This window comes from Typopeltis vanoorti, chromosome 23 (genome assembly GCF_054136105.1).
Source record: "Typopeltis vanoorti isolate ZY-2024b chromosome 23, IOZ_Tvanoo_1.0, whole genome shotgun sequence".
In the NCBI taxonomy this organism is placed as follows: Eukaryota; Metazoa; Arthropoda; class Arachnida; order Uropygi; family Thelyphonidae; genus Typopeltis; species Typopeltis vanoorti.
In genome coordinates, this window is record NC_143571.1 from 19,430,119 (window position 1) to 19,456,285 (window position 26,167).

Consider the following 26,167-nt stretch of genomic DNA (forward strand, 5'->3'; position numbering starts at 1 on the left):
TTGTGAAAAATTAACTGAAAGAAAAATTGAAAAGAGCATACCCTTAAATCAAGACTTATTGGACTTTATCATGAATTATATAACCCTTAGTGCAGTCATAAGGGCATTCATTTCAAAAGAATTTGATTCACATCTTTCCAAATGATTGTGAGGAACCATTTTAAAGACTTTTCATCCAAAGTTGAGTTCACCAGTATTATATGGGATGGCATGGTTTTTCCTCCTTGAAGCTGGGGTGTTTTATCCCTCAAAACTGGCATACTGGACAGAAAAATGCATGCAGTTAATAGACATAATACACTGCTCGTAACAGTAGTTTCTCTGACTATAATTCTAACTGACCCAACTATTGATCACACAGTTATGTGTACTGTAGGTATGTTATCATTTTGGAAAAAACATTACCTCTACTATTAGACCATAGATGAAATACATAAAGCATTCTGTAACTTAATCAGTAGTAATGATGTCCATTAGAGTGATATGGAATCATATCTCTTCTAGGACAACACAAGGAACTTAGCATAAGTTATTTTCAACTGAATTATGCACAGCCAAAGCATATGCACACTTCCAGGCATAGCAGTAATTATTACTCTTACTATTCCAGTGCTGTCTTTAGGGGTATGTGGTGTCAGTAGGCCAGTTTGTGGTGCCCCTAGATCAGTTTTATCAATGCATTGTAAGACAAGACAGGCATCATAAAATTCTTTATTGTTAAAAGCAGTTTATAGTTATTGCCAAAAAAGTGGCAGGGACTTGCTCTAGGCCTAAGCCTAGAGCAAGTCCTATACTTTTTTTTTGGCAATATATGTGACACTTCAATGGAGTCTAAAAACTCAACATGGAAGGGCACACACACACACCACACACAATACTTGGCCCTTCATCATCTACACTGTGTCCTCTGCTAACCCAAACAGTGTTTCTGTTAATTGTTCACATTGTCCCATCATTTTTTCAACTGTGCCATGCAGACAATATGATTAATTTTATGTGAAGCTAAGTTTTTTCTGGCCATGACAAGTTATTGATTTTAACAACAGTGTTAAGGGTGAAAATGAAATGTATGTGCAAACATTCTTACTATTTTCTGTTTTTAGTTTTTAAACTTGTTCAGTTTTAAAGGAAAATTTTGAAATATGTTCTCATAAAAGATTATATATTATTATTATTAAAATATTAAAAATTCTTAACTGACTAACTGGTCAGGGACCACAGTGTCCTCCATCTACCAACAAGCCTAACAAGACCATCTGTAATGATGAATTTGTTTGCTATATGGGGGTAAGTAATTTATATATCAGTATGAACATTATATATTCTCATTTGTTATATATATGTTATATCTCATTTGTTATTTGTTACATAATTCCTTTTATACATTGTGTGTGTACTTGTGTGTGTGTGCATGCATGTATGTATGCATGCATGCATACATACATGTTTCCATTATATATATATTTATATAATATAATATAATAGATATATATTTTTCATTTATCATTGTTTAAACAGCATTTGAAAAAAAAAAAAAATAAATACTGTTCTCTTCTGTAATGAAGACAAACTTCCCAGAGATCACATGTGATTAATAGACATAATATTATTATTATTATTATTCCATAACACCTCCAGGGAGTCCAAGGACTCATCAAGGGAGGACACCTACTCTACAACTCTCCATCTCCACCACTCCACTAACAACTGCCTTCACCATCTACTGCCGATCACCACTAGTGCTTTCACAGACAATCCCAAATGTTCATGTCCACGGCGAGATTTGAACCCGCAGCCTTTTGTCTGGAAAGCAGATACACTAACCACTCCCAGCCAACCAGGCCGGCATATTCAGCCTTGAATACCTCATCACAATCCCAAACAGCAACAATCTTTCAGAGGCTAGCAGTCAAATGTCAAATGTTAGAAGTGAGAGTTCTAACAAAAAAAAAAAAAAAGGGGGGGGGGGGTTTCTGATACCAGTAATTTTATACTATCTGATATTTCTTCTTCTTCCTTTACGTATTAGGCCTAGTGGCCTATTATGATTCACAACCAGAAATTCCACTGGATAGGTCAGTCAGTCCTATTCCAGGAGTGCCCTATGTATGTGTGTTTCATATTTAAAATCTCCCACTTGTTGTAGCAGTCAAAAAATTATAGTGATTAGTAGTTAATTGCGTCGCCATAGCATGTGGCGGTGAATTTGAGCTGTGTAGAAGAAAGTGATTTTTAATTGGTGAATAGTCCGTTTTTTTTTCCCGTTTTTCTACGTTTTTGAGTGTTAAATTGTTTCTCTGAATACGAGTGTACTTCAGTGGTTGTTTTTTGGAAGTTAGTTGCTGTCGCGATATAATATATTTTGGTTACCTTTGGAATCGAATGCATAATGGTGGAAGACAAAACAAAGCTAAATTTTCATTACTGTATTTAGTTATATTTCATTTTATTTAGTGTACTTAAATGTTTTGTTTGCTTGTAATTGTTTGTAGAGAGAATGGAAACAGTAGAAGAGAGGGAATGAGAGAGAGGTATGGGAATGCTAGCAGACGAGAGGATGGAAACAGTAGGAGAGACGGAATGAGAGAGGGATATGGAAGTGCTAGAAATGGAGAAAATGGAAACAGTAGGAGAGACGGAATGAGAGAGGGATATGGAAGTGCTAGAAGTGGAGAAAATGGAAACAGTAGGAGAGACGGAATGAGAGAGGGATATGGAAGTGCTAGAAGTGGAGAAAATGGAAACAGTAGGAGAGATGGAATGAGAGAGGGATATGGAAGTGCTAGAAGTGGAGAAAATGGAAACAGTAGGAGAGAGGGAATGAGAGAGATGTATGGGAGTGCAAGAAGAGGAGAGAATGGAAACAGTAGGAGAGAGAGGTATGGGAATGCTAGAAGAGAGAACAGGTAGAGGAGAGAGAATGGTAAGAGGTATAATGTATGGCGACTCAATGATCCGTGGTGTTCAAGATAGGATGCGTGAGGAGTGTTTGCCAGGAGGAACAATAGAAAGGGTGGCTATGGCAATTAAGAGAGGTGAAAGGGTGGATGAGATGATTGTGATGGTAGGAACGAATGACTTGAGTGGTAATGTAAGTCGGGCATCGAGATATATGAGGTTTTTGCTTGAGACCGTACAGAAGAAGACAGAGAGAGGAAAAATAGTGTGTGTGTTGCCTAGGTATGATAATGATGAGCCGAGCAGAAGAGCGGTGATATTGAATGGCATAATAGCAAGAATGTGTGACAAGAATGTGGGACTGGTATATGTGGATGCTTGGAGTGCATTTGAGGAAAGAGAGGAATTGTATGTGAGAGACCATTTACATTTGAATGAGGAAGGACGTAGGCATCTGGAGAGATTGCTGTTCTGAACGAGTCAGTGTGTCACAGGGAGAATGATAGCAGGGGTGGCCTCTTGTGGGAATGGATACTTGGGAGAAGGGAGACGATGTCAGGTAACACTGAGCCCAGTGGAGTCTAGAAGGGATAATGCTAGGTATAGAAACAATGGCATTTATATGCTTTATACTAATGCCAGGAGTATCCGGAATAAGGGAGAGAAATTGGTGGCGCAGATAGCATCAGCCTGGCAAAAAATTATTGGGATCACTGAGACGTGGTTGACAGAAGGGGATGTAATAACAGGAATAGAAGTTGCTGGGTATAGCATTTTTCGTCAGGATAGGAGGGGAAAGCGTGGTGGTGGGGTACTGCTTATGATAAGTGATGACCTATGTCCTCTAAGAGTGGAGGCTTTGGAAGGAAGTGAGACAAATGATTTTGAGAGCATATGGTGTGAGGTAGAGGTAGACAAGACAGGATATTTGGTGGGGTGTTGCTACAGACCCAGGAGCATGGAGGATGGGGACCAGGAGATGTTTAGACAGCTAAGCTTGGCAAGTGCAAGAAGAATGATTGTTATGGGACATTTTAACTACAGTAGTATAAATTGGAGAGAGGAAGATGCATGTAGCAATAGTGGAATGAAATTTCTAGAATTCTTGAGGGACAAATGTCTTAAGCAACATGTAACAGAGGGAACAAGAGGTTCAAGAGTTTTAGATTTGATAATAGCATCAGAAGAGTTGATAATAACTGAGATGACATCTCTCCCACCAGTTGGAGAGAGTGACCATATGGTTTTGACTTGGAAAATGAATAGATATGCAGGAGTATCAAAGAGACGGGAACTTATGTGGAATTATAATGCAGGTGATTATAGTAGTCTTAGACATCAACTTCGGGAAGTTTCATGGAGGGAGGAATTGGAAGGCCAGGATATCATTAGTGCGTGGGAAATTGTGAAAGAATATTTGTTAGCAGCAATGGTAAGTTGTATACCACGAGTGAAGAAGAGGACACAATTTGGAGTAAAGTGGACGACAAACAATATTAAACAGGAATTGCATGTGAAAAAGAGGCTATGGAAGAGATATAAGGAGACAGGTGAAGAGAGGATGCGTGAAGAATATAAGACACAGGCCAGAAGAGTGACTAGTGTGGTAAGGAAAGCGAAACTGGAATATGAGAGGAGATTAGCCCTAAGATCCAAAGAAAATCCTAGGGAATTTTTTAGCTATGTGGCCAGTAGGAGGAGAAATGACTGTGGAAGAATGATATTGTGGGATAAAAATGGGAATAGAGTGACTGATGCAGAGGACATAGTGGAATTGTTCAATGACCACTTTATTGGAATATTTCATCCTGGAGGAGTCAGTTTTAATGCTAGAGGGATAGGGCAGGTTCAAGGTTTAGAGGTACAGGAGGAGAGTGTGTTTCAGATACTGAGAACTCTGGATGTCAATAAAGCTTTGGGACTGGATGGTATATCACCACGAGTTTTGAGAGAATGTGCTAGGGAACTGACAGTGCCTTTAACTTGGCTTTTCAATGAAAGTCTGGCTTCGGCAAAGGTGCCCAGGGAATGGAAGGAAGGTAAGATAGTGCCATTGTATAAGGGTGGTAACAGACTGGAAGTGTCTAATTATAGAACAGTCTGTGTGTCATCAGTAGTTGTTAAGATCTTGGAGAAAGTAGTGAGGGACCGTATACAGCACTGGGCAGATGAGGGTAATGTTATCTGAGAGAGTCAACATGGATTTGTGAAAGGGCGCTCTTGTTTTAGCAATATGCTAGCCTTTTATAATAAAGTTACAAGAACATTAGATGAGGGAAAGGCATATACTGCAATTTTCTTAGACTTAGCAAAGGCATTTGACAGGGTGCCACATGATAAGCTGATATTTAAGTTCAACACATGGGTCTGGATGTCAGATTGGTCAAATGGATTCAGGATTGGCTGTCTGATAGGTATCAGAGAGTTGTGTATGGTGGAGCAGTTTCAAGGAGACAGAAGGTTACAAGTGGGGTCCCACAGGGCTCAGTACTAGGACCTATATTGTTTAACCTTTATATCAATGACATTGCCAGTGGATTGCAAGGGGATATTCAGTTGTTTGCGGATGATGCGAAGCTGGGAAGGATTATTAGTAATAGTGCAGATGTGGTAGCCCTGCAAGAGGATTTGAATAAGCTAGATAGATGGGCAAATGAATGGGGGTGTCAGTTTAATGCAGCAAAATGTAAGGTCTTGAGGTTTGGGAAACATCAATGGGATGCTGCATACTCTATGGGAGGAGTTATACTGGAGGAAGTAGGGGAGACAAGAGATCTTCAATTATGAGAAGGACACTGACCTGCAGAGATAAGAGGGTTATCATTCCATTGTATAAGTCTCTGATCAGACCACACTTGGACTATTGTTCTCAGATTTGGTCCCCAGGATTTGAAGGGGATAAATTAACTGTGGAAAAGATACAAAGACGGATGACAAAGATGGTCTCAGGACTGTACAAGGATAGTTATGAGAATCGGCTGAGGGAATGCGGGCTGCAGAGTTTGGTGGATAGAAGAAGGAGAGGTGATATGATTGAGACTTTTAAACTGTTGAGAGGTGGTTACAGGGTTGACACTGGGGAGTTCTTTCACTTGGTTGAAGAGTGGGAAGGAGTGATGACAAGAGGCCATCCCTGGAAGTTACGAAAGGAAACTGTGAGCAAGAGGGTGAGGAATGGTTTCTTTGCATGGAGGGTGGTTGAGCCGTGGAATGCATTGCCTGATAGAGTGGTGAGGGTGAGAACGGTCAATGAGTTTAAGGAGTGGTATGATAGACTTTGTGTTTCTTAGGGGGAACCTCCCCTCGATGAGTCTTGACAGACTTTATGTTCTTAGGAAGGACCGCCCACGATGAGTCTTTTGACTCCATGGAGGCCTGAATAATAATAATAATAATAATAATAATTAATTAGGTCTGCTTTGGCCACACTGTTTTCAACTATTGAGAAGAACTGTATGTTGTTTTCTCTAGAGTTCATTCAAGATTTGTGCCAGAACAGACCAGTAAAATGTGAAGGTCACTAAAATGTAATTTTTCAGATGCTTTCTTTAAATTACTCATTTTTAGAGTAAAGTAAAAATTGTGTAAATTAACTACTCAGTATTACAGTATCTAGTCAATCATTAGCCACTTAACATCTTGGACATATTACAAACTGTCCATCTATGTTGATTAATCACCGGATAATGGACTACTAGCTCATCATTGAATAACCATTCACAAAAATTAGTACTTTACATTAAGAGCAAAATAATGAATTATTATTTAGTAGCCAGATATTTTACTCACTTACTATAGCAACTATGAGTAGAATAGAAGGGAAAACTTTCTTCCAACAATAAAAAATCTGTATCCTATGAATTGAACTGCTTGGGAAAAAAAAAAAAAAAATCATTCATTCAAGTTTGTAATGAGACAAAAATAAATAAGCATAAATTCATAGTGTCACTCCTGTATGGGGCATTCATTTTATAGCATTAAACCTGGCGCCATTTTAGCTTATGCATTGTAGACAATTTCAGACTTAATTTTTTCACTAAAATGGCCAAATTGAAGCCAAAACTGAGATGACATAACAAATTTTAAAAAAAAATTCATATCCTGAATTTCAATAAAATTATGTTAGTCTAGAGCAGTGGTCGCCAAAGTGGTCGATATCGACCCCCAGGGAGTGATAGAAAAATATAAGACATCATTGTACGGGTAATATTTAATTCGGTTAACTTGGATTACCTCCATTCTTAATGACAACACAATTAAGAGTGAATTGTAGGAACAGTGACATGAATAGGACCTGTAAGATTGAGCAAGGTCATGAAAATAGTTACGGAGGCCAATCAAGAAGGCCAAAATGCTGTATTTACCAATAAACGGATGTTAGTGGTACCCGCCCGGCCAACATGGCAGGATTGAGATTGCAACAAATGTGTGGTTGCTCATTTACTTATACAGCAATCCCTTGATTAGTGTACCTAATGTGTTCTTTAAAACAGGCACATTAATTGAAAATGCACTAACCGAATATATATATATTTAATAATAACCTATGGGAAACAGTATAATTCATTCCTCAAATTTCTTTTTTTGAACCTAAAATTTTTTATAAAAAAATTAAGGTATGTCTCAGGGCCTAGTTAAAGGAAAACCATGAAGCTGAAAAACAATAAAACATATTCAGAATATAAATTTTATTATTCTACTTCATAACAAAAGAATTGAGCTAACGTAGTTTGGTGGGCATTTTGTTTCTTTTTTTCATACAATCGACGGTATAATCCAATTGGCTCTTCTACAAATTTTACTGCTTCTTTCTTCATGATCGAATCTTTTTCACACATTCACTTTTTTGCTCACTAATTCTTTTACTCATGATTAAAGCTTGGGAATTAAAAAAAAAAAAAAAAAAAAAGTAAGGAAAACACACTCATATAACATTGCAAAGGAGGCACAAAATATGACCATCAAAGTGCTATGTAATTATAGTACGCCCACACTTTTGTACAGCTTCGTTTGTCTTGGTGCCAAGAATAGTCGATTCATGCTGAAGGGGAGAAATAAATGAAGGACGTTGGTTGCCAACACACAAAATCATGTGCTTTATGGATAAAATTTCCCAACTGTTATACAAGCAAATTATTTATCACTTTAAAAACTACAATGATCATCAAAGAGAAGTTAATTTTCCGACGTGTGATAATAAACACCTCATCCCAGAAGACGGATTGATTACCCTATTATCGGAATGGATTCTCCTTTTTGTGACATGCACAGAAGTGTCGAAGGGGTCTCGAATCTGTGGGCATACTATAGCAGACGACATAAATATTGGTGGTAAATTTTAGAACAAAGTATACATAGTGTACATGGAAGTAGTGTAGTAGGCCATTAAAATAACTTTGTAAAATGTTTTAAATCGGTAAATAAATTATTTCATTCTAGTGAGTGATTTTTTAAAATAGTTAGCCATAAAAATGTATAGATAGAAAATTTTTAAAATCTGTAACGTTTATTTTTAAGATGTATATAGGCGCACTAATCAAATTTGGGTATCGAAAAAAAAAATGCTGCAGCAATCGAAAATGCACTAATCGAGGGATTACTGTACTTACACATATTCGATCCCAGTCTCATTTTTGCACATTGACATACATATTATAATTCAATCGTTATTCATTCACGAACTAAACTTCTCTATGTTGAAGAGTTGAGCAGGGCTGGTAGTTTTGTACATCCTATAGAAATATGTGAGTAGGTATATCATTTAGACTTATTACTTTTGCTTACTGACTTCAGTTTTAATTATTTTTTTACAACCCCAGTAATCACAATGGCAGCTTCAGATTCTAAAAAGAAATGCAGACAATATTCGTTAGAATATTTGAAACTTGGGTTTATTACTTCATTAAGAAACGAAACGAGGCCTATGTGTCTTCTTTGTGAAAAAACTTTTAGTAACGATGCAATGAAACCAGCAAAAATGAAAGCTCATCTTCGAAGACTCCATCCTGATAAGAAAGATAAAGATCTTGACTTTTTTTAAAGAACTGAAAGAGAAATACACACATCGACCAACTATAAAAGCATTTATGAAAGCACCTGCCGAAGCTGACAATAAACAAGGATTAACAGCCTCCTACAATATTTCTTTTAATATAGCAAAAAAAAGGAAAAACCATATACAACTGCAGGACATTGTTATACCCACAATCAAAGAAGTAATTGAAACCATAATGAAAAAATATTCTGGTCCTGTTTTAAAGTGCTTACCATTGAGTGTGAATACCGTGAAAAGATGTATTGGTGAAATGGCTAAAGATGTAGAAAAAACTGTAGTATCAGAACTCAAAAATAGTAAGTTCTCTATCCACCTTGATGAATCTACATTCGATAAATCTTCTATTCTTATGGCTTATGTAAGATGTTATAGTAAAACCAAACATTAAATTATTGACGAATTTTTATTTGCAAAATATCTTGAAAGTGATGGAACGGGGTTGACAATTTTTCAGCGATTGGAGGAATATTTAAATAAGTATGATATTCCAGTTACTAATATAACAGCAGTAGCCACAGATGGCACACCTAAAATGGAGGGCCATTATCGAGGTTTCGCTGCCTTTCTGAAAGAAAAAGTTCAAAGTGTACATACTATTCAATGTGTGTTGCATCGAAACCATTTGGTGGCAAAATCTCTCAGTGACGAACTGCATGATACTCTAAGAGTGTGTATTAAATCTATTAATCGAATTAGAGCTCATCCTCTTAAATCGTGATTGTTTGCCAAACTTTGTGAAAAAAATGATTAAGTATCAAACCAATTACTCTTGCATACTGAAATAAGATAGTTGTCTAGAGGTGCAAGTCTACAAAGATTTGTTGAGTTGTTCGACTCAACCCTAGAGTTTCTTACAGATGTTAATTTGTTTTTGAGTGATGAACTGAAGAGAAATAAGAATCATATTTTCTACTTGGCAGACTTATTTTCAAAATTTAATGATGTACAGACCCATCTACAAGGTAAAGATATCACGATTATTCAAGCTCGGATGATTCTTTCTTTTAGGCTTCCAAGCTAAATTAGCCTTATTTCAATCATCATTGTTACGAAAAGATTTTCAGTACTTTTTGAATCTACAGCAATTGGAAGTAAAAGATGAAGACTTAGAAATATACATAAAACATCTTCAAAATTTCAGCAATGATTTTTGTGCTTTGCAGATTTTGAAAACATGCACATTCCAGATTGGGTTATCACACCATTTTCTGCAGATATTGAAAATATCGAATGTAACTTACAAGATGAACTTATTGAATTGTCAGTTGATCTTGAAGCTAAGACACTTTTTAAAAATAAGACTTTAAGTTACTTTTGGAAGAATATAAATGTTGTAGAAAAATATCCAAAACTTTCTGAAGTGGTACTCCCCCTTTTTGCTTGCATTTCCAAGCTCATACATGGTTGAAGCTGGTTTCAGCCATGTTAATTCCATTTTAACAAAAGAAAGAAATAAACTAGATATAGAATTCCGTGGCGATTTAAGGCTGAAACTTACTAATTTTGAACCCAACATTGCTAATCTTGTCAAGAGTCACAAAGCACACCCTTCACATTGACGTTAGTAAATTGAATAATAAGTTAATAAAAGTCTTATTTTCATATATATAAGGCAGATTGTATTATTGTTATTTTGTTATCTAAATTAAATTTTATATTTTATATATTATTTATCCCTCCTATCAAATATGTAATGTTAAGAAGGTCGTCAAAAACAAAAAAGTATCCCTTTGACGTTAAGCCAATATAATAATATATACTATACATACAATAAACACTGTAACTATAAAATAAACAATCAAAAAACTTACATAAGCGTCTTTTTTGCTTGTCCTATTATAATTATGTAATAGTAAAATAGAAGGGATCGATAAAAAGTCAAGAAACTCTTGAAGGGATCGACGGTCAAAGAAGTTTGGCGACCCTGGTCCAGAGCTAATGAATGGCACACACACAGATAGATGGATGAAAGAAATCTAATAACTTCTATACATTTGATGAATTTACTTTTCTTGATGTTTCTACTGATCAGCGATTGCCTTGTAGTCCCCTTCTCCACAGTGAAGGTCATTCCAGAAACCTTCTTGCAACCCTCTTGCTCACATTGCCTCTACAACTCCTCTTCTCCATGTAAATCGAAGCCATTCTCTCTCCTATCTTGCTAGTGGTGCAAGACAATTCATCACTCTCTCTCTTGTAGCATCCATTGAACATGCCTATAACACTGTAAAAATTGATATTTGAAGCAGCCAATCACATTTTCTTGCAAATTCAATCTCTCCATTATGGTCTCATTCCAAATTCTTTGAAGGCAAGATATAAACTACTTTGTCATTAGCCATCTATCTCTACAGCTCTTATACAACTCACAATTATGCTTTGCATTCATCCTTCCTTCTCTCATACATTAGAACACTCCCTGCTATCGTTTGGAGTATCATTTTCTCATTTTCCTGCTGAATGCCTCAGCTCTACAGCATTTAGCTTGCTTAATAGCATTACGGGCTTGATTAATATGGTCATCTATATCTTTCTCACATATTCCCAACTTATAAGAGATCTAAGTATTTGAAATGATCTACTGCCTTAACTTTACACACTAGAAGATATAAGTTTATGCCTTCTCCACCAACCACCAGATACTTTGTCTTGGTAAAATTTACTTTTAGGCCTTCCATGCTATAAATATCAACCAGTTTCCTCATCATAAAGTCAATGTCATCCTGATCGTAAGTAATTATCACTTGATTGTCAGCAAACAATAGTGAATGGATGACACTGTTTCCAGTCTCAATTCCCATTGCTCTATTGAATTTAAAAGGACAAAATGACAGTTTGTTAGTGGGCTTGCCATATAACATGTATGGATTACCATACACATATACCTTTAAAATATCGTTGATGCTATTCAGTTTTGGCTGGGACTTTATTTGTAGTATCAGTGAGTGAGATATAATGGTATTTACTGTACTAAGAATTGACAGTAAATATATTTTGTTCTAATAGATACAAGTGATAATACTTAGATTATCATCATTCTTTTGAAATGTTGCCAATATTTTTTTTTTTATAAATTAACTAGCCCATATTCATTTCCCCTACCCTACATACTGATCTTTCTTGATTGTTTAATTTTTTTTTCCAACAAATAGGAATAGTTTAAAGAATTATCCCTTCAATTTTTGTAATTGCCAATGTTTTGCTTAGGAATGTACAGGTTCTATCTGCATGGCATATGGATTGGAATCGTGCCAATGTAAACGAGGGCTTCATGACCCTGTAACAAAGGCTTGTGAGTTATGTTGCAAACAACCAGGGGATGACCTGAGTTGCAAGTAAGGAAAATTGCAGTTGTTTTTATTGTGATGAAACTTTTAATAAAACGTTCTGATTTTAAGTGCCATTCAATAAAGTACCTATTGAATATATATTTCAGTAGAAAGACTATGATATTTGAATGTGATGTTTTACAGCATATGAGTTTTTTTTTTTTTTTAATTTCTTTATTTATACATTTAATATGATTAATCTCTACTGTATTTATTGCCAGTAAAAGAAAATGTTCATTGTATTCTCTTGATAAACCATCTACCTTTGCCATTTTAATCGCTCTGTATTTTCTTTTCATTTAGATGTAAGCTACTTGCATAATATATTACATCATTCTGTTTTGTTTTGTTTTTAAATCAGAGGTTGTTTCCATTTTTTATCAGTTTTATTTAAGCTTTATTTATTTATTTTATTTATTTATTTAAAAATCTAAATGGTAGATAATTGTCATTACTTAATGTGAGACCACTACCTTTCTTATTGGTGATCACGAGAAACTTAAGCGTACCATTTTGGTTTTTAGAGTATAATTCTGAAGTATCTAACCTCAGCCTACTCATGGTACTAAATGTGCTATATGTCACCATCCTTTTATAAATATAATTTAAAAAATAATAAATTATTATTATTAACACCAGACCTCCATGGAGTCAAAAGACTCATTGTGGGAGGTAAACATTATTATACACAAACCTCATCAAACTGTGCTTGCATTCTCCACTCTCAGGAAATGCATTCCACTCATCAGCCACTCTCTATGCAAAGAACCTGCTCCTTACTTCCTTGCTCACACACTCTCCTTATACAGTCTCCAAGGATGGCCTCTTTTTCTATCCTTCCCACTCCCATTCTATGAAAAATTTCTTTCACATTAAGACAGGTAACAATCATTTATGAGCTTAAATTTCAATTATATTCCCTCTCCTCCTCCTCCTGTTCATGAGGCTTTGCAAATTGCATTCCTTAATCTGTCTTCATACTCCACAATACAACGACCAATTATCACCTTAGTCAATCTTCTCTGGACCTTCTCTAATACATCCTCCTTACCATGAAAACAGCTGCCCAAATCTGTGAACAGTAATCCATATGAAGCCTGATCCCTTTATGGTGGAACAATAATTCTCTCTCCTTCTGAAAGTTAAGGTCTTCCACATCACTGACACAATCTGATGTGATGACTTGTGCATGTGAAGCCTGAACTTGTCTACCACTATTCCCAGATCTCTTGTATCCTCAACCACTTTCAGAATTTCTCCGGATCAGGTTCTGAATTTTTTTCCAGTTGGAAAAAATTGCAGACCTTATACTTTGCAACATTCCATTCACCTGCCCACTCATTACAATATATTCAAGTCCTCCTGTTAGGCTACAATATCTGTTAGCTTCCTCATTCTTCTCTTCAATTTTGCATTATCTACAAGCTCTCATATATCTCCAGTTAAACTATCCCAATATCATTAATATATATAATTTAAACAAGAATAGTCCCACAACAGAACCCTGCAGCACACCACTAGTGACCTTCCTCTTTTGGGATAATGCAAAGCCCTTTACAGTGACTACCTTATCCAACTCACTAATCTGGCATCCATTTCCATCGGCTATAATTTAGTTACCAGTTGTGTGGCAATTCATCAAAAGGTTATGCAAAATCTAAGTATAATATTGTATATGCATCTCTCTTGTTCAATATATTCATCACCTTGTTATAGTACATAAGTAAATTGGTAAAACATGACCTCCCTTTAACATGCTCGCAATCACAGAGAATACTGCTGTTATCAACCTACTTCTGTATCCTAGCTGTCAGCAACTTCTACAATGCCTTAACTACAACTCCAGATATACAGATTAACCTATTATTTGTAACTTTAGCTCTATCACCACCTGAAGTGGGACAATTTTACCTTCCTACCACTCCTTTGGGACTTGTGCTGTTGCAAGACTCTTGTTAATGATGATGTGAAATGTCATCATTAACAAGATTAATGATGACATTTGACCTATTGCTTTATTAATATCAAGCTTACTTAGAGAAAGATCTTCAGGAGATTTACTCACATATATTACTCACCTCTGGACAAATGCCATGGAGGGGTTTGGTGAATTTCAGGTGGTTGCACTTAATATCTCTAAAGCTTTTGATCGGGTCTGGCACAAAGGCTTACTAAGTAAACTCCCATCATTTGGTTTGTCTCAGGACTTCTGCACTTGGATTGCCAACTTTCCTGTCTGGGCACACACTATGTGATAGTGGATGGTTCCTTATCCCTTCACCATTCAACTAATACCAGGGTTCCACAAGGCTCTGTTCTCTCACCAGCCCTCTTCCTTCTATATATATATATATATATATATATATATATATATATATATATATATATATATATATATATCACTGACCTACTTCAGTTGACCTGCAACCCAATATACAGTTTTGCAGATGACAGCATATTGTACTCCTCCCTTTCATTTGATAAACCTTACTCTACACAACATGCCTCAACCTACAGAACATCAACCACCACTGCCCTTAATTCTGATCTCCAAGCCATCCTCCAATGGGATTCAGATAACATCAATTTCAATGCTAGTAAAACTCAGTTCTGTCTTATTTCTCACAAAAAATAACTATTTTCTCCCAGAATTATTTATGACAACATTTAAATTTCCAGACAAGACTAGATTTCTCTTCTTGGAATCACCCTCTCATCAACCCTCTCTTGGCATAATCACATCACAACCATTGCATCTTCAGCTTCTAAAAACTAAGATTTCTCTTATACAAATCAGAAATCCAGCTATTGAATACTGCTCTCACATTTGAAATAGGACTCCTAAGAGCTCCCTCAAAATGCTTGAATCAATATAGAGGAAAGCAATTAGATTGATTAATCCATCTCTTATCAACGCATTCCTCTCACTTTTGCACAGGCATTTGGTTTCTGCATTATATGTATTCTACAAATATTTCCATGGCAAATGTTCATCTGAAATAGCATCAATAATTCCCCCCACTCACTACTAAGTCCATTCGAACATGTGCAGCTGCTGTCCAGCATCCCTCACAGTACACCATGAAATCCACAGAACAAGTTTCTTTTCCTCCTCCTTCATCCCTGCTACTGATATATTATGGGACAGTATTTCCCCTGATGTGTTTCAAATGAAATACGTACAGGTTTTTAAATCAAATGTAAACAAGTTTCTCCTTTCCCAACCCACTACATATACACAGTACTAATGTACTATAGGTTGATTAACCGACCTATCATGTTTGGGCTCAACATTAAAAAAAAAAAAGATGGCTTATTGGTGATGGCTCATCAGTAAGCCATTTTCTTCCATTTACTCTACACTTGAGCTTCACGTCAGAGGGGTGCTTAAGGGTCAAACCTGTAAAACTGAGAGGAGACCTCCACATAACCTTTAAAGGAATGTGGAGAACCAACAGGGCTTCTGACCTAATGTCCAATCCTCACCTTCTCGTGGTGCACCCTGTTGGGTATCTACTTGGATAGTGAACGAATGAGGATGGTCTGGCAATCTGGGATTTAACCTACCAAATTGTATTCTTATTGGTTAAACCAAAATAAAAAATAATGGTACAACATGACAAAATTTCATGCCGGCTGGGGCGTCGCCCAGTTAAACAAGGCCCCTGCTGTTTTTGCCAGGGAACCAGGACGAACAGCGAAAAGTCAGCTACTGGAACAAATCTGAAAACAAATCCCAACTAAACATCACCACAGTTAAAGATCGGTACTATCAACATAAGAAGCCTGAATGGCAAAGAAAGGGAGCTAGCTGAGGAATTAGATAAGTACCAGATCGACATTATAGGGGTGACTGAAACAAAAAAGACAAAAACTGGTGAGATCTTTCTGAGCAATAAATACAACATGTTATATTTAGGCAATGATAATCAAGGAAAAGAGGGAGTAGCCATAGTATTCAACACAAAATACGAGGCTAATCTTCTTGAATGGCAGTCAGTCTCCAGTAGAGTAACGTGGGCAAATATAAGAATGGGGAACTGGACAATGAGACTTATTTGTGCCTATGGTCCCACAGAAGGTTCTACTAAGGTAGAAGTGGAGGAAATTTTTTGATGCTTTAGAAAAAGCAACTGACACAACGAAAAAGGAAAAGTTGGTCCTTGTTAGGGATCTAAATAGCAGACTAGGAAATGATTGTGAGACATACAAAAATATTTTGGGAAAATTTGGAGAAAAGAGCAAAGCTAATAATAATGGCAAATATCTGTTGGATTTCTGCTCAGGACATGGACTGGTTATTACTAACACCATGTTCCAACATAAAAATGTGCACAAATTCACATGGAGAGAAGTGGCAAGGAATAAGAAAAGTCTCATTGACTATGTTATTGTTGATAGTGATGTTTTTTTCCCTGGTGCAGGACACCAGAGTGTACAGAGGATTTGAAATTGGAAGTGATCACTATTTAGTCTTGAGCAGAATAAAATTGAATTTCATATTGAAAAGAATAACATGTAAGAAAGTTTTAAAGAGAATAAAAGTTGAGCAGCTCTCAGATGTGAACTGTAGACTAAAATACACAAAGATTATTGAAGAAAAAATGAAAGAGTTTGAGAAAAGGAATCAAACCTTGGAGATTCAGTGGCAAGCCTTGAAGAAAACCCTCATTGATTCAGCTAGAGAGGCATGTGGTGAAGATGTCTGCAAGGATAGAAAAATTAGAACTCCATGGTGGACACAGGAAGTTAAAGAGGCAGTGAAGGAAAAGAAGAAAGCATATCAAAAGTTCCTGGCAAATAAGTCAGCTTGTGCTCTTAGAGAATACAGAGACAAATGCAAGAATGCTAAATACTGTGTAAAACTAGCTAAACAAAAGTCATGGGAGAACTTTGACAAGAATATAGAAAATAAATATCAAGAAGGTGGCAAAATATTCTGGAGGTTGTTGAAGAAGCTTAGGAATGGAGGAAAGAGTGCTGTAAAAGGAGTTAGAGATGATAAAGGTGACATGAAAACGAGAGACAAAGATATCCTTGAAGTATGGAGTAATTACGTTGAAAAACTGCTAAATGAAACAAGCAGTGATGACAGCACAGTGGTAAAAAAACACTGACCAGTCATGCAGTCAGGAATACATATCCATACTTGAAGTAGAAAAAGCCATCAAAGGCTTGAAATGTGGAAAGGCAGCAGAAGTAGATGATATTCGACCAGAAATGCTGAAGTATGGTGGTATAAAAGTCTTACATTGGCAGCATTGCATAGTTCAGAAAGCCTGGACAGAGGGACGAATTCCCGATGATTGGAGTAGAGCTCTCATAGTACCCATATATAAAAAGGGAAATAAAACTGAATGTGAGAATTACAGAGGTATTTCCCTACTGAGTGTTCCTGGCAAGATCTATGCAAGTATACTTGAGAAACGGTTGAGAAGAATTGTGGAAGAAAAGCTGGGTGAAGAACAAGCTGGATTCAGGCCAAATAGAGGGTGTCAGGATCAGATCTTCACTTTACGACAGATAGTCGAGAAAGCATGGGAATATAACAAAGATCTGTATTTAAATTTTGTCGATTTGGAAAAGGCATATGAGAAGGTACCAAGAGAGAGAAGCTATTCAATATGCTACAGTTATATGGTGTCAATGGGGCATTATATCAAGCAATACTTAGTCTTTATTTGAGTTGTAAGTCAGCAGTTAGAACTGAAGGAAGTACAGGAAGATGGTTTAATGTTAAATCTGGTGTGAGACAAGGATGTACATTATCACCTCTGTTATTCATTATCTATATGGATCACATTTCGAAGAAAAGTGGTATTAAACATGATATCAAAATTGGAGATATTAATGTCAGCTCTTTGCTTTATGCGGATGATGTTATACTTCTAAATAAATCCGCTACAAGTCTGCAAGATTCTCTGACTAAATTGAATAACTGTTGTAATAGATATGGTATGAAGGTCAGCAATAAAAAGACAAAGACAATGAAAATAGGCAGAATCATTGAAAATATCACCTGTGTTGTGAATGGAGAACCTGTGGAACAAGTAAAACATTATTATTATTATTATTATTATTCCGGGCAACTCCAAGGACTCCACAGGCTCATCGAGGGAGGCCCTAACACCATGTCAAGAACGACTATTGTACATTCACACAGTATCTATCATACCTCGCCTTGAACTCATTCACGGTCGTAGCACCCACAACAGACTCTGGCACTTATTTATTCCACTCATTTACACTCTCCAAGTAAAAAACCTAGCTCTAACACCCCTGCTAACCACATTCTTGCCTAGCTTCCATGTATGGCCCCTAGTCCTCCCACCACCAGTCCTATTCTCAAAAATATCTTCTGGATTAATCTTATAGAAACACTTCAGTAATTTGAATGTCTCAATCATATCACCCCTTTTCGGCCTATCGACCAATTTTTGCAACCCACAAATCTTCAACCTGTTCTCATAAGGTTCATTCCACAGACCTGCTATCATCTTGGTCACTCGTCTCTAGATCCTCTCCACCTCCTCCCCATCAAGAAGAAACCCTGGAGCCCATATCTGGGCACAGTAGTCTAGATGGGGTCTTATCAAGGCTCGATACAGAGGAACAACTTATTTGTCCCTGCATGTTAAAGTATTTTTCAGAAGCCAAGTGATTTGATGAGCTGATTTAGCCACTTTTGCAATGTGCCCCCTAATCTTCAATTCCCTATCCACCAACACTCCCAAATCCCTTGCCTCATCTCCTGGAGTACGGTTCCACCAATGTGATATACTGCTGCTATTCTTTTCATCCCAAAATGCATAACCTTACACTTTGCCACATTAAATTGACATCCATTTTCCCTAGCCCAGTCCTCCAAACTATCCAAATCATCCTGTAAAATTTTCACATCCTGTGCACTCACAATTGCTCTACCCAACTTTGCATCATCAGCAAACAAGTGAACACTTCCTCTCAGATCCTTTCCTATATCATTGATGAACAAATTGAAAAGTAGTTGTCCAAGAACAGAGCCCTGCGGCACACCACTAGTCACAAGCTGTCTTTTGGACTCAACTCCTGAATAAACCACTCTCTGGTATCTCTCCATCAACCACCCTCCTATCCATCTCACCAACCCTACATCCATCCCCATCTGCTCCAGTTTACTGATTAGAGTTCCATGTGGTATCGTGTCAAAGGCCTTTGCAAGGTCCAGTAGAATCACTGTAAACCCATTACCCTTATCCAGTTCAGCCGTCACTGTGTTATAAAACGTGAGCAAGTTACTGGGGCATGATCTACCCTTCACAAAACCATGTTATCCCCCATACAGTATCCCATTTTCATCTATCCAATCCTGTATTCTTTTCTTGACTAATTTCTCCAAGACCTTGACAACGATTCCTGATATGCTAATCGGTCGATAATTTACAACAGCAGTCTTGGAACCTCCTTTATGCAGTGGAACTATTTTCCCCTCTTTCCACCCTCTCAGAACTAACCCAGACCCGAGACTGAAATTAAAAAAAATTGTCAAGGGTACTGACAATTCTTTAGCCACTTCACATACGACACGAGCTGGTATACCATCCAATTCCACAGATGTATTGACATCGAGGTTATGCAATAGACTACTCACCTCCACTTCATTCACCACAATTCCCGTATAATCTATTGGTTCATTCATTTCCATTGTCACCACCAAGATGATATATTCTTGCAAAGTGTTCACTCAGTAACTGAACTATATCAACTGATTCGGTTACCTCCCTACCATCGGCATTCTTTAAAATCATTCTGCCATATACATTTTTTCTTTTACTTGCAACATATCGAAAAAACTGTTTAGGATTCTCTTTAGCCTCCAAGGCCAATGTTCTTATGTAATCCTTTTTTTGATTTTCTTACCACACTCACTAACCTTCTGGCATGCGCGTTATACCGTTTGTGTGCCTGCCAGTCACCTTTCTCCTTAAATTTCCCCCATAGTTGTTTCGTGTTTTACGGCTCAAGCTTCAATTTAACCCCTACTTGATTTATTATTCGGATTCTAGGTATACAGTCAGTCATTGCTTCATGCAAACACTTCTTAACTGCCTCCCATGCACTATCAACTTCTAGCCCTTGCAATTGTACATGCCATGGCACTGAACTAATCAAACTCTTAAGCTTGTCATACTTACCAGCCTGATAATTCCACATGTACCCTGTCGTAATTGTAAATTCCACACCTTCAGCCACCTCCCAAGTCAAGACCCTATGATCACTCTCACCGATTGGTGGCAATGTGGTCATATTTGTTACAGCCAATTCCTCAGATGCAATTACTAAGTCAAGCACTCTCTGATCCCTAGTATTTTCCATTACATGCTGCTGCAGATAGTAATCCCATAATAACTGCATAAAATCCAATTCCTTCCTCCCGTATGTCCTCTCCTCACTCCAATCAATGCGACCATAGTTGAAATCTCCCATAATAATTACCCTCCTTCCACTCATTTCTTCTATTTGCTTGTGCATACTGTCTCCAACATCTTTTCCATCACCTGGTCTATAGCAGCACCCAATTGTATATTTTGTTCTGCTAGCCACAATCTCACACCAAATGGCCTCAAATGTGCTCTTTTCTCTATCCTGCAATTCAACTTCTATTCTCCTTGGCTGCAGCTCATCAGCTATCATCAACAATACTCCTCCCCCCATTTTATTCTCCCTGTCATTCCTGAACACATTATACCCATCACATTCAATCCCACTAGCTATATCATTTACAGTCAGCCATGTTTCAGTAATGCCAATAACCTGTGGTCTGGAAGTGCCAATCATGGCCAAAAATTCTTCCTTCTTGTTCCTAATACTCCTAGCATTAGTGTACATGAATTTCAGACCCCCATTAGCCCCATCCCTACCTTGATGCCTTATACTAACTATCCCATTCTGATTTGTTGTCCTTATTCGCTCGGGCATATTATACTCATTCATACACTCAACTTCCTCCCTAAGGTCTGCATATCTACTCCCCCCACCTTAATAAATCTAGTTTCCCAGATTCTGCACATCCACTTCATTCAACAACACTTTTTCAAGTCTACTTACACCGAATCCATTCAAATGCAAGCCATCCATCTTATATAGATCCTCTTGTCCATCGAACTCAGTCCACACGTTCACAAATTCCACACCACTCGTCATACATAACCCACGCATAAAGTCATTTGCAATTATGGTCCTCCTTTTAAACACTTCACTGTCATACCGCAGAAAAAGACTAATCATCCTAACTCTCTCACTCTTTTCTTTTGCTACCTCAAACAATTCATTCAGGTCCTCTATCATTTCCATTTTATCTCCTTTCAAATCATTCATACCTGCCACAACAATCATTTCTTTCACCCTTTCCTTTTGCTCTCTAATAGACTCAGTTACGTCCTTGATGGTCGCACCAGGTTGGTACGATTTTGTCAAATCCTCTACTAACACATCTCGTACTAATGAGTCTCCACACAGCACTCTTTCCTTCATTTTGTTTAAGTTCACACTCATACTCTTATTTTTCCCATCATACTTTTTATTATTGGCTGGTACACTCAGTAGACTTTTGTTCCTTTATTATCATCTAACCATACTCCGACCGCACTCCGCAAAGCGTACATTTCGCAGATAGTACACTGAATCATCTCCTTTATATTGCCGTTATTGAATAATGATGGCGAACCATCATTACTGGCCACCATTTTCCTTCTTACGGGAGCCATACTCACTTCTAACGTATTTAATCAAATTATAAAATGAAACACCAAACACACACAAACAGACACACTAAGATAAGCAAGGCAAACAAAACTACATAATATTCAAGTAAATCTGTCAATGATAACTTAACACTTATCTTATCAGGAGCTCTCAATGAACACTATGCACTCTAGCGGCCCAGCTACTTAGGCACAATTTTTAGTGAAGATGGTAAATTAGATATAGAAATAGACAACAGAATCAGCAAAGCTGGTATGGTAGGAAGTCAAATGAATAAATTCATATGGAATAAGAGAGAAATTAGTCGGAACACTAAATTAGCTTATACAAGACAGTGTTCAAACCAGTTTTAACTTATGGATCTGAGAGCTTTGTCAGAAATAAAACATTTGACCAAAGACTAGAGACCACAGATATGAGAGTCCTGAGAAAGATTAGAGGCATGAACAGATGGCATCAATGGCGATATCATATTAAAAACGAGGATATTAGGAAAGAACTTGACATTGTCAGTATCCAGGAATGCATTAGCAGAGCTAATCTCAGGCGGTACGGTCACTTAAACAGAATGGGCAAAGAAAGATTAGCAAAACAAGTGTCCTCTGCCAGATTGGCAGCATAACGACCCAGAGGAAGACCAAGATATAGGTGGATTGATACGGTACAAAGTGCCTTAGACGATAGAAATATAAGATCTGATAATGTTGGAGTCTTGACAAGTAACAGACTGATTTGGAGGAAAATTGTAGATAGGAAGTTAGTAATGATGTAATTTTTTTCATGTAGTACTATCATATCCTGTACACCCCTTGAGGGTACATGGCAGGAATTTGATGATGATGATATCTAGTCTTTCTGTATTAAAACAGTTTGACTAAGCTTGATGCATGCAGTGCTTTGTGGTTACCATGGCAATAACATATGTTACCAAGTATGCAATAATATAAAGAAGAAAAAAAAAATTGGTGATCCATTCTGAGATCAGCTCTCAGTAGCTAAGATGCTTTGCATGTCCATATCATGCCACAGTTACATAGACAACACTTTCATTTGGTGGAAAAAATTTTAAAGTGATTGGGGAAAATTGAATACATAGGAGCTCTACAATTTTACTTAAAAAATTCTTTAATGGCTTTTATTACCAAATGAATAGGCAGAGCTCCTTTAGTCCTAACTTTTTGAAGACTAGTTGACAGCCATCAACTAGGTTGATGGCTGTCAACCTTTTGGGGAAAAAAGGATTAAAACCAGGTTTATAAAATTTCTTGGTATCTATCCTGAGATTTTTATTTAATAAGGTTTAAGCACCTTTTGGCAAGTATTTACTGATAGTGAGTTCAAACTATCAATAAATCAAAGCTTTTTTTTGTGGGAGGAAGAGAAAATGGAAGAAAACTGCCACCATCTTGTGATCCTAAATCCTAATACTTTTATTATTATCTGTAATAGTGTGAGTTCTATGTTCAGTTTTCTCAAGATGTTGGATTAAGAACCTGAGTTTGCAGGAGAGGGAACCCTACTTGTATGTGTGCAAGAGATCGACTAATTCAGAAACCAGTCAAAGAAAGGCTTAAAAAAATTGCGTCTAATCATTGAATAGAATTGAACTTAGAATGCTCTTTTTTCAAGTGACCCAGCTATGGATGCAAATGTCATTTCCACAGAGCTATCCAGGCACCTTATTTTAATTCTTTTGGATTAAAATTTAATTACATATTTAAAATTAAATAAAAATAATAAAGTCATTGATATTTTAGTATGTTATTATTATTATTATTATTTCGGGCGACTCCAGGGAGTCTTTAGACTCATCGAGGGAGGCCCTAAACATCATGTCCACACAACTATACGACATTCTCACAGTATCTATCATACCTTGCCTTGAACTTGCTCACTGTCATAGCACCCACAACAGACTCTGGCAGCTTATTCCACTCGTTTACCACTCTAAAAGTAAAAAACCCAGCTCTAACACCCCTGCTAACCACACTCTTGCACAGCTTCCATAGGTGTCCCTTAGTTCTCCCACCACCAGTCCTGATCTCAAAAATATCCTCTGAATTAATCCTATAGAATCCCTTTAGCAATTTGAATGTCTGAATCATATCTCCCCTCCTCTGCCTATCAACTAGTTTCTGCAACCCACAAATCTTCAACCTGTTCTTATATGGTTCATTCCATAGACCTGCTATCATCTTAGTCACTCGCCTCTGGATCCTCTCCACCTCCTCCCCATCAAGAAGGAACCGAGGTGACAAAATCTGGGAACAATAGTCGAGATGAGGTCTTATCAAGGCTCAGTACAGAGGTACAATAACTTGCTTGTCTCTGCTCGTCAAGGTATTTTTCAACAACTAAGTGAGTTGATGAGCTGATTTAGCTACTTTTGCAATGTGCCCCCTAAACTTCATCTCCCTATCCACCAACACTCCCAAGTCCCTGGCCTCATCAATCTCCTGGAGTACAGTTCCACCAATGTGGTATACTGCTGCTAATCTTTTCACCCCTAAATGCATAACCTTACATTTTGTCACATTAAATTGACATCCATTCTCCTTAGCCCAGAACTCCAATCTATCCAAGTCATCCTGCAAGATTTTGACATCTTCTGCATTCACTATCGTCCTATCCAACTTTGCATCATCAGCGAACAAATGAACTGTTCCACTTAGATCCTTCCCTATATCGTTAATGAACAGATTAAACAGCAGTGGTCCAATAACAGAACCCTGCGGCACACCACTAGTCACAGGCCGTCTTTTGGACTCTACTCCTGAATAAACTACTCTTTGATATCTCTCCATCAACCACCCACCTCACCAACCCTATATCCATTCCCATAGGTTGTAGTTTACGGATTAGAATTCCATGTGGTATCCTGTCAAACGCCTTTGGCAGGTCTAGCAGTATCACTGTAAACCCATTTCCCTTATCCAGTTCAGTCGTCACCTTGTTATAAAACTTGAGCAAGTTACTGAGGCATGATCTACCCTTCACAAAGCCATGCTGTCCCCTGTACAGTATCTCATTTTTATCAATCCATTCCTGTATTTTTCCCTTGACTACTTTCTCCAAGACCTTGACAACGACTCCTGATATGCTGATCAGTCGGTAATTTGCAATCATAGTCTTGTATCCTCCTTTATGCAGCGAAACTATTTTCCCCTCTTTCCACACCTTCGGGACTAAACCAGACCCGAGACTCAGATTAAACAATATGGTCAAGGGCACTGATAATTCCTTAGCTGCATCACGTAAGACCCGTGCCAGTATACCATCCAATCCCACAGATGTATTCACATTAAGGTTCTGTAATAGACTATTCACCTCCACTTCATTCATCACAATTCCTGTATAAACTAATGGTTCCTTCATTTTTTCAATGTCACCACCTGGATGATATACTTTTGCAAAGTGTGCACTCAGTAACCTCCTTACCATTGTCATTCCTTAAAATCATTTTGCCATGTACAGTTTTTTTCTTGCTTGCAGCATATTGAAAGAACTGTTTGGGATTCTCTTTTGCTTGCATAGCTAGTTTCCTTTCATAATCCACTTTTGCTTTTTTTTACCACGCTCGTTACCCTTCTGGCCTGCACTTTATACCGTTCGTGTGCCTGCAGGTCACCCCTTTCTTTACATTCCTCCACAGTTGTTTCTTTTTTTGCAGCTCAAGCTTAATGGTGTTATTCATCCATTTAACCCCTACTTGTTTTACTATTCAGACCCTAAGTATACAATCAGCCATAACTTCCTGTAAATGCTCCTTGACCACTTCCCATGCTCTATCGACGTCCAGCCCTTGCAGTTGTACATGCCATGGCACTGATCCAAGCAATCTTCTAAGCTTGTCATACTTGCTAGCATGGTCATTCCACATATACCCTGTTTTAATCGAAAATTCCACACCTTTAGCCACCTCCCAGGTCAAGTGACCTTATGATCACTCTCACCAATAGGTGGCAATATGGTCATATTCATTACAGTCAAATTCTGAGATGCTATTACCAGGTCAAGCACTCTCACACCCCTAGTATTTTCAATTACATGCTGTCTCAGATAGTTATCCCTTAATAATTGAATAAAATCCATTTCCTTCCTCACGTGTCCTCTCCTCCTTCCAATCAATGTTACCATAGTT

The 26,167-nt window shown here is 37.4% G+C and overlaps 1 protein-coding gene across 1 annotated transcript in view; it reads left to right on the top strand.

Annotated features, from left to right (window-relative positions):
- LOC150093665 (disintegrin and metalloproteinase domain-containing protein 10-like) overlaps positions 1-26,167 on the top strand; it is a 332,641-nt gene that overhangs the window by 265,005 nt on the left and 41,469 nt on the right. Inside the window, exons 11-12 of the mRNA XM_090413243.1 lie at positions 1,206-1,287; positions 12,161-12,288. Of these exons, the coding sequence (XP_090269369.1) occupies positions 1,206-1,287; positions 12,161-12,288 (210 nt within the window). The remainder of the gene's footprint in view (positions 1-1,205; positions 1,288-12,160; positions 12,289-26,167) is intronic.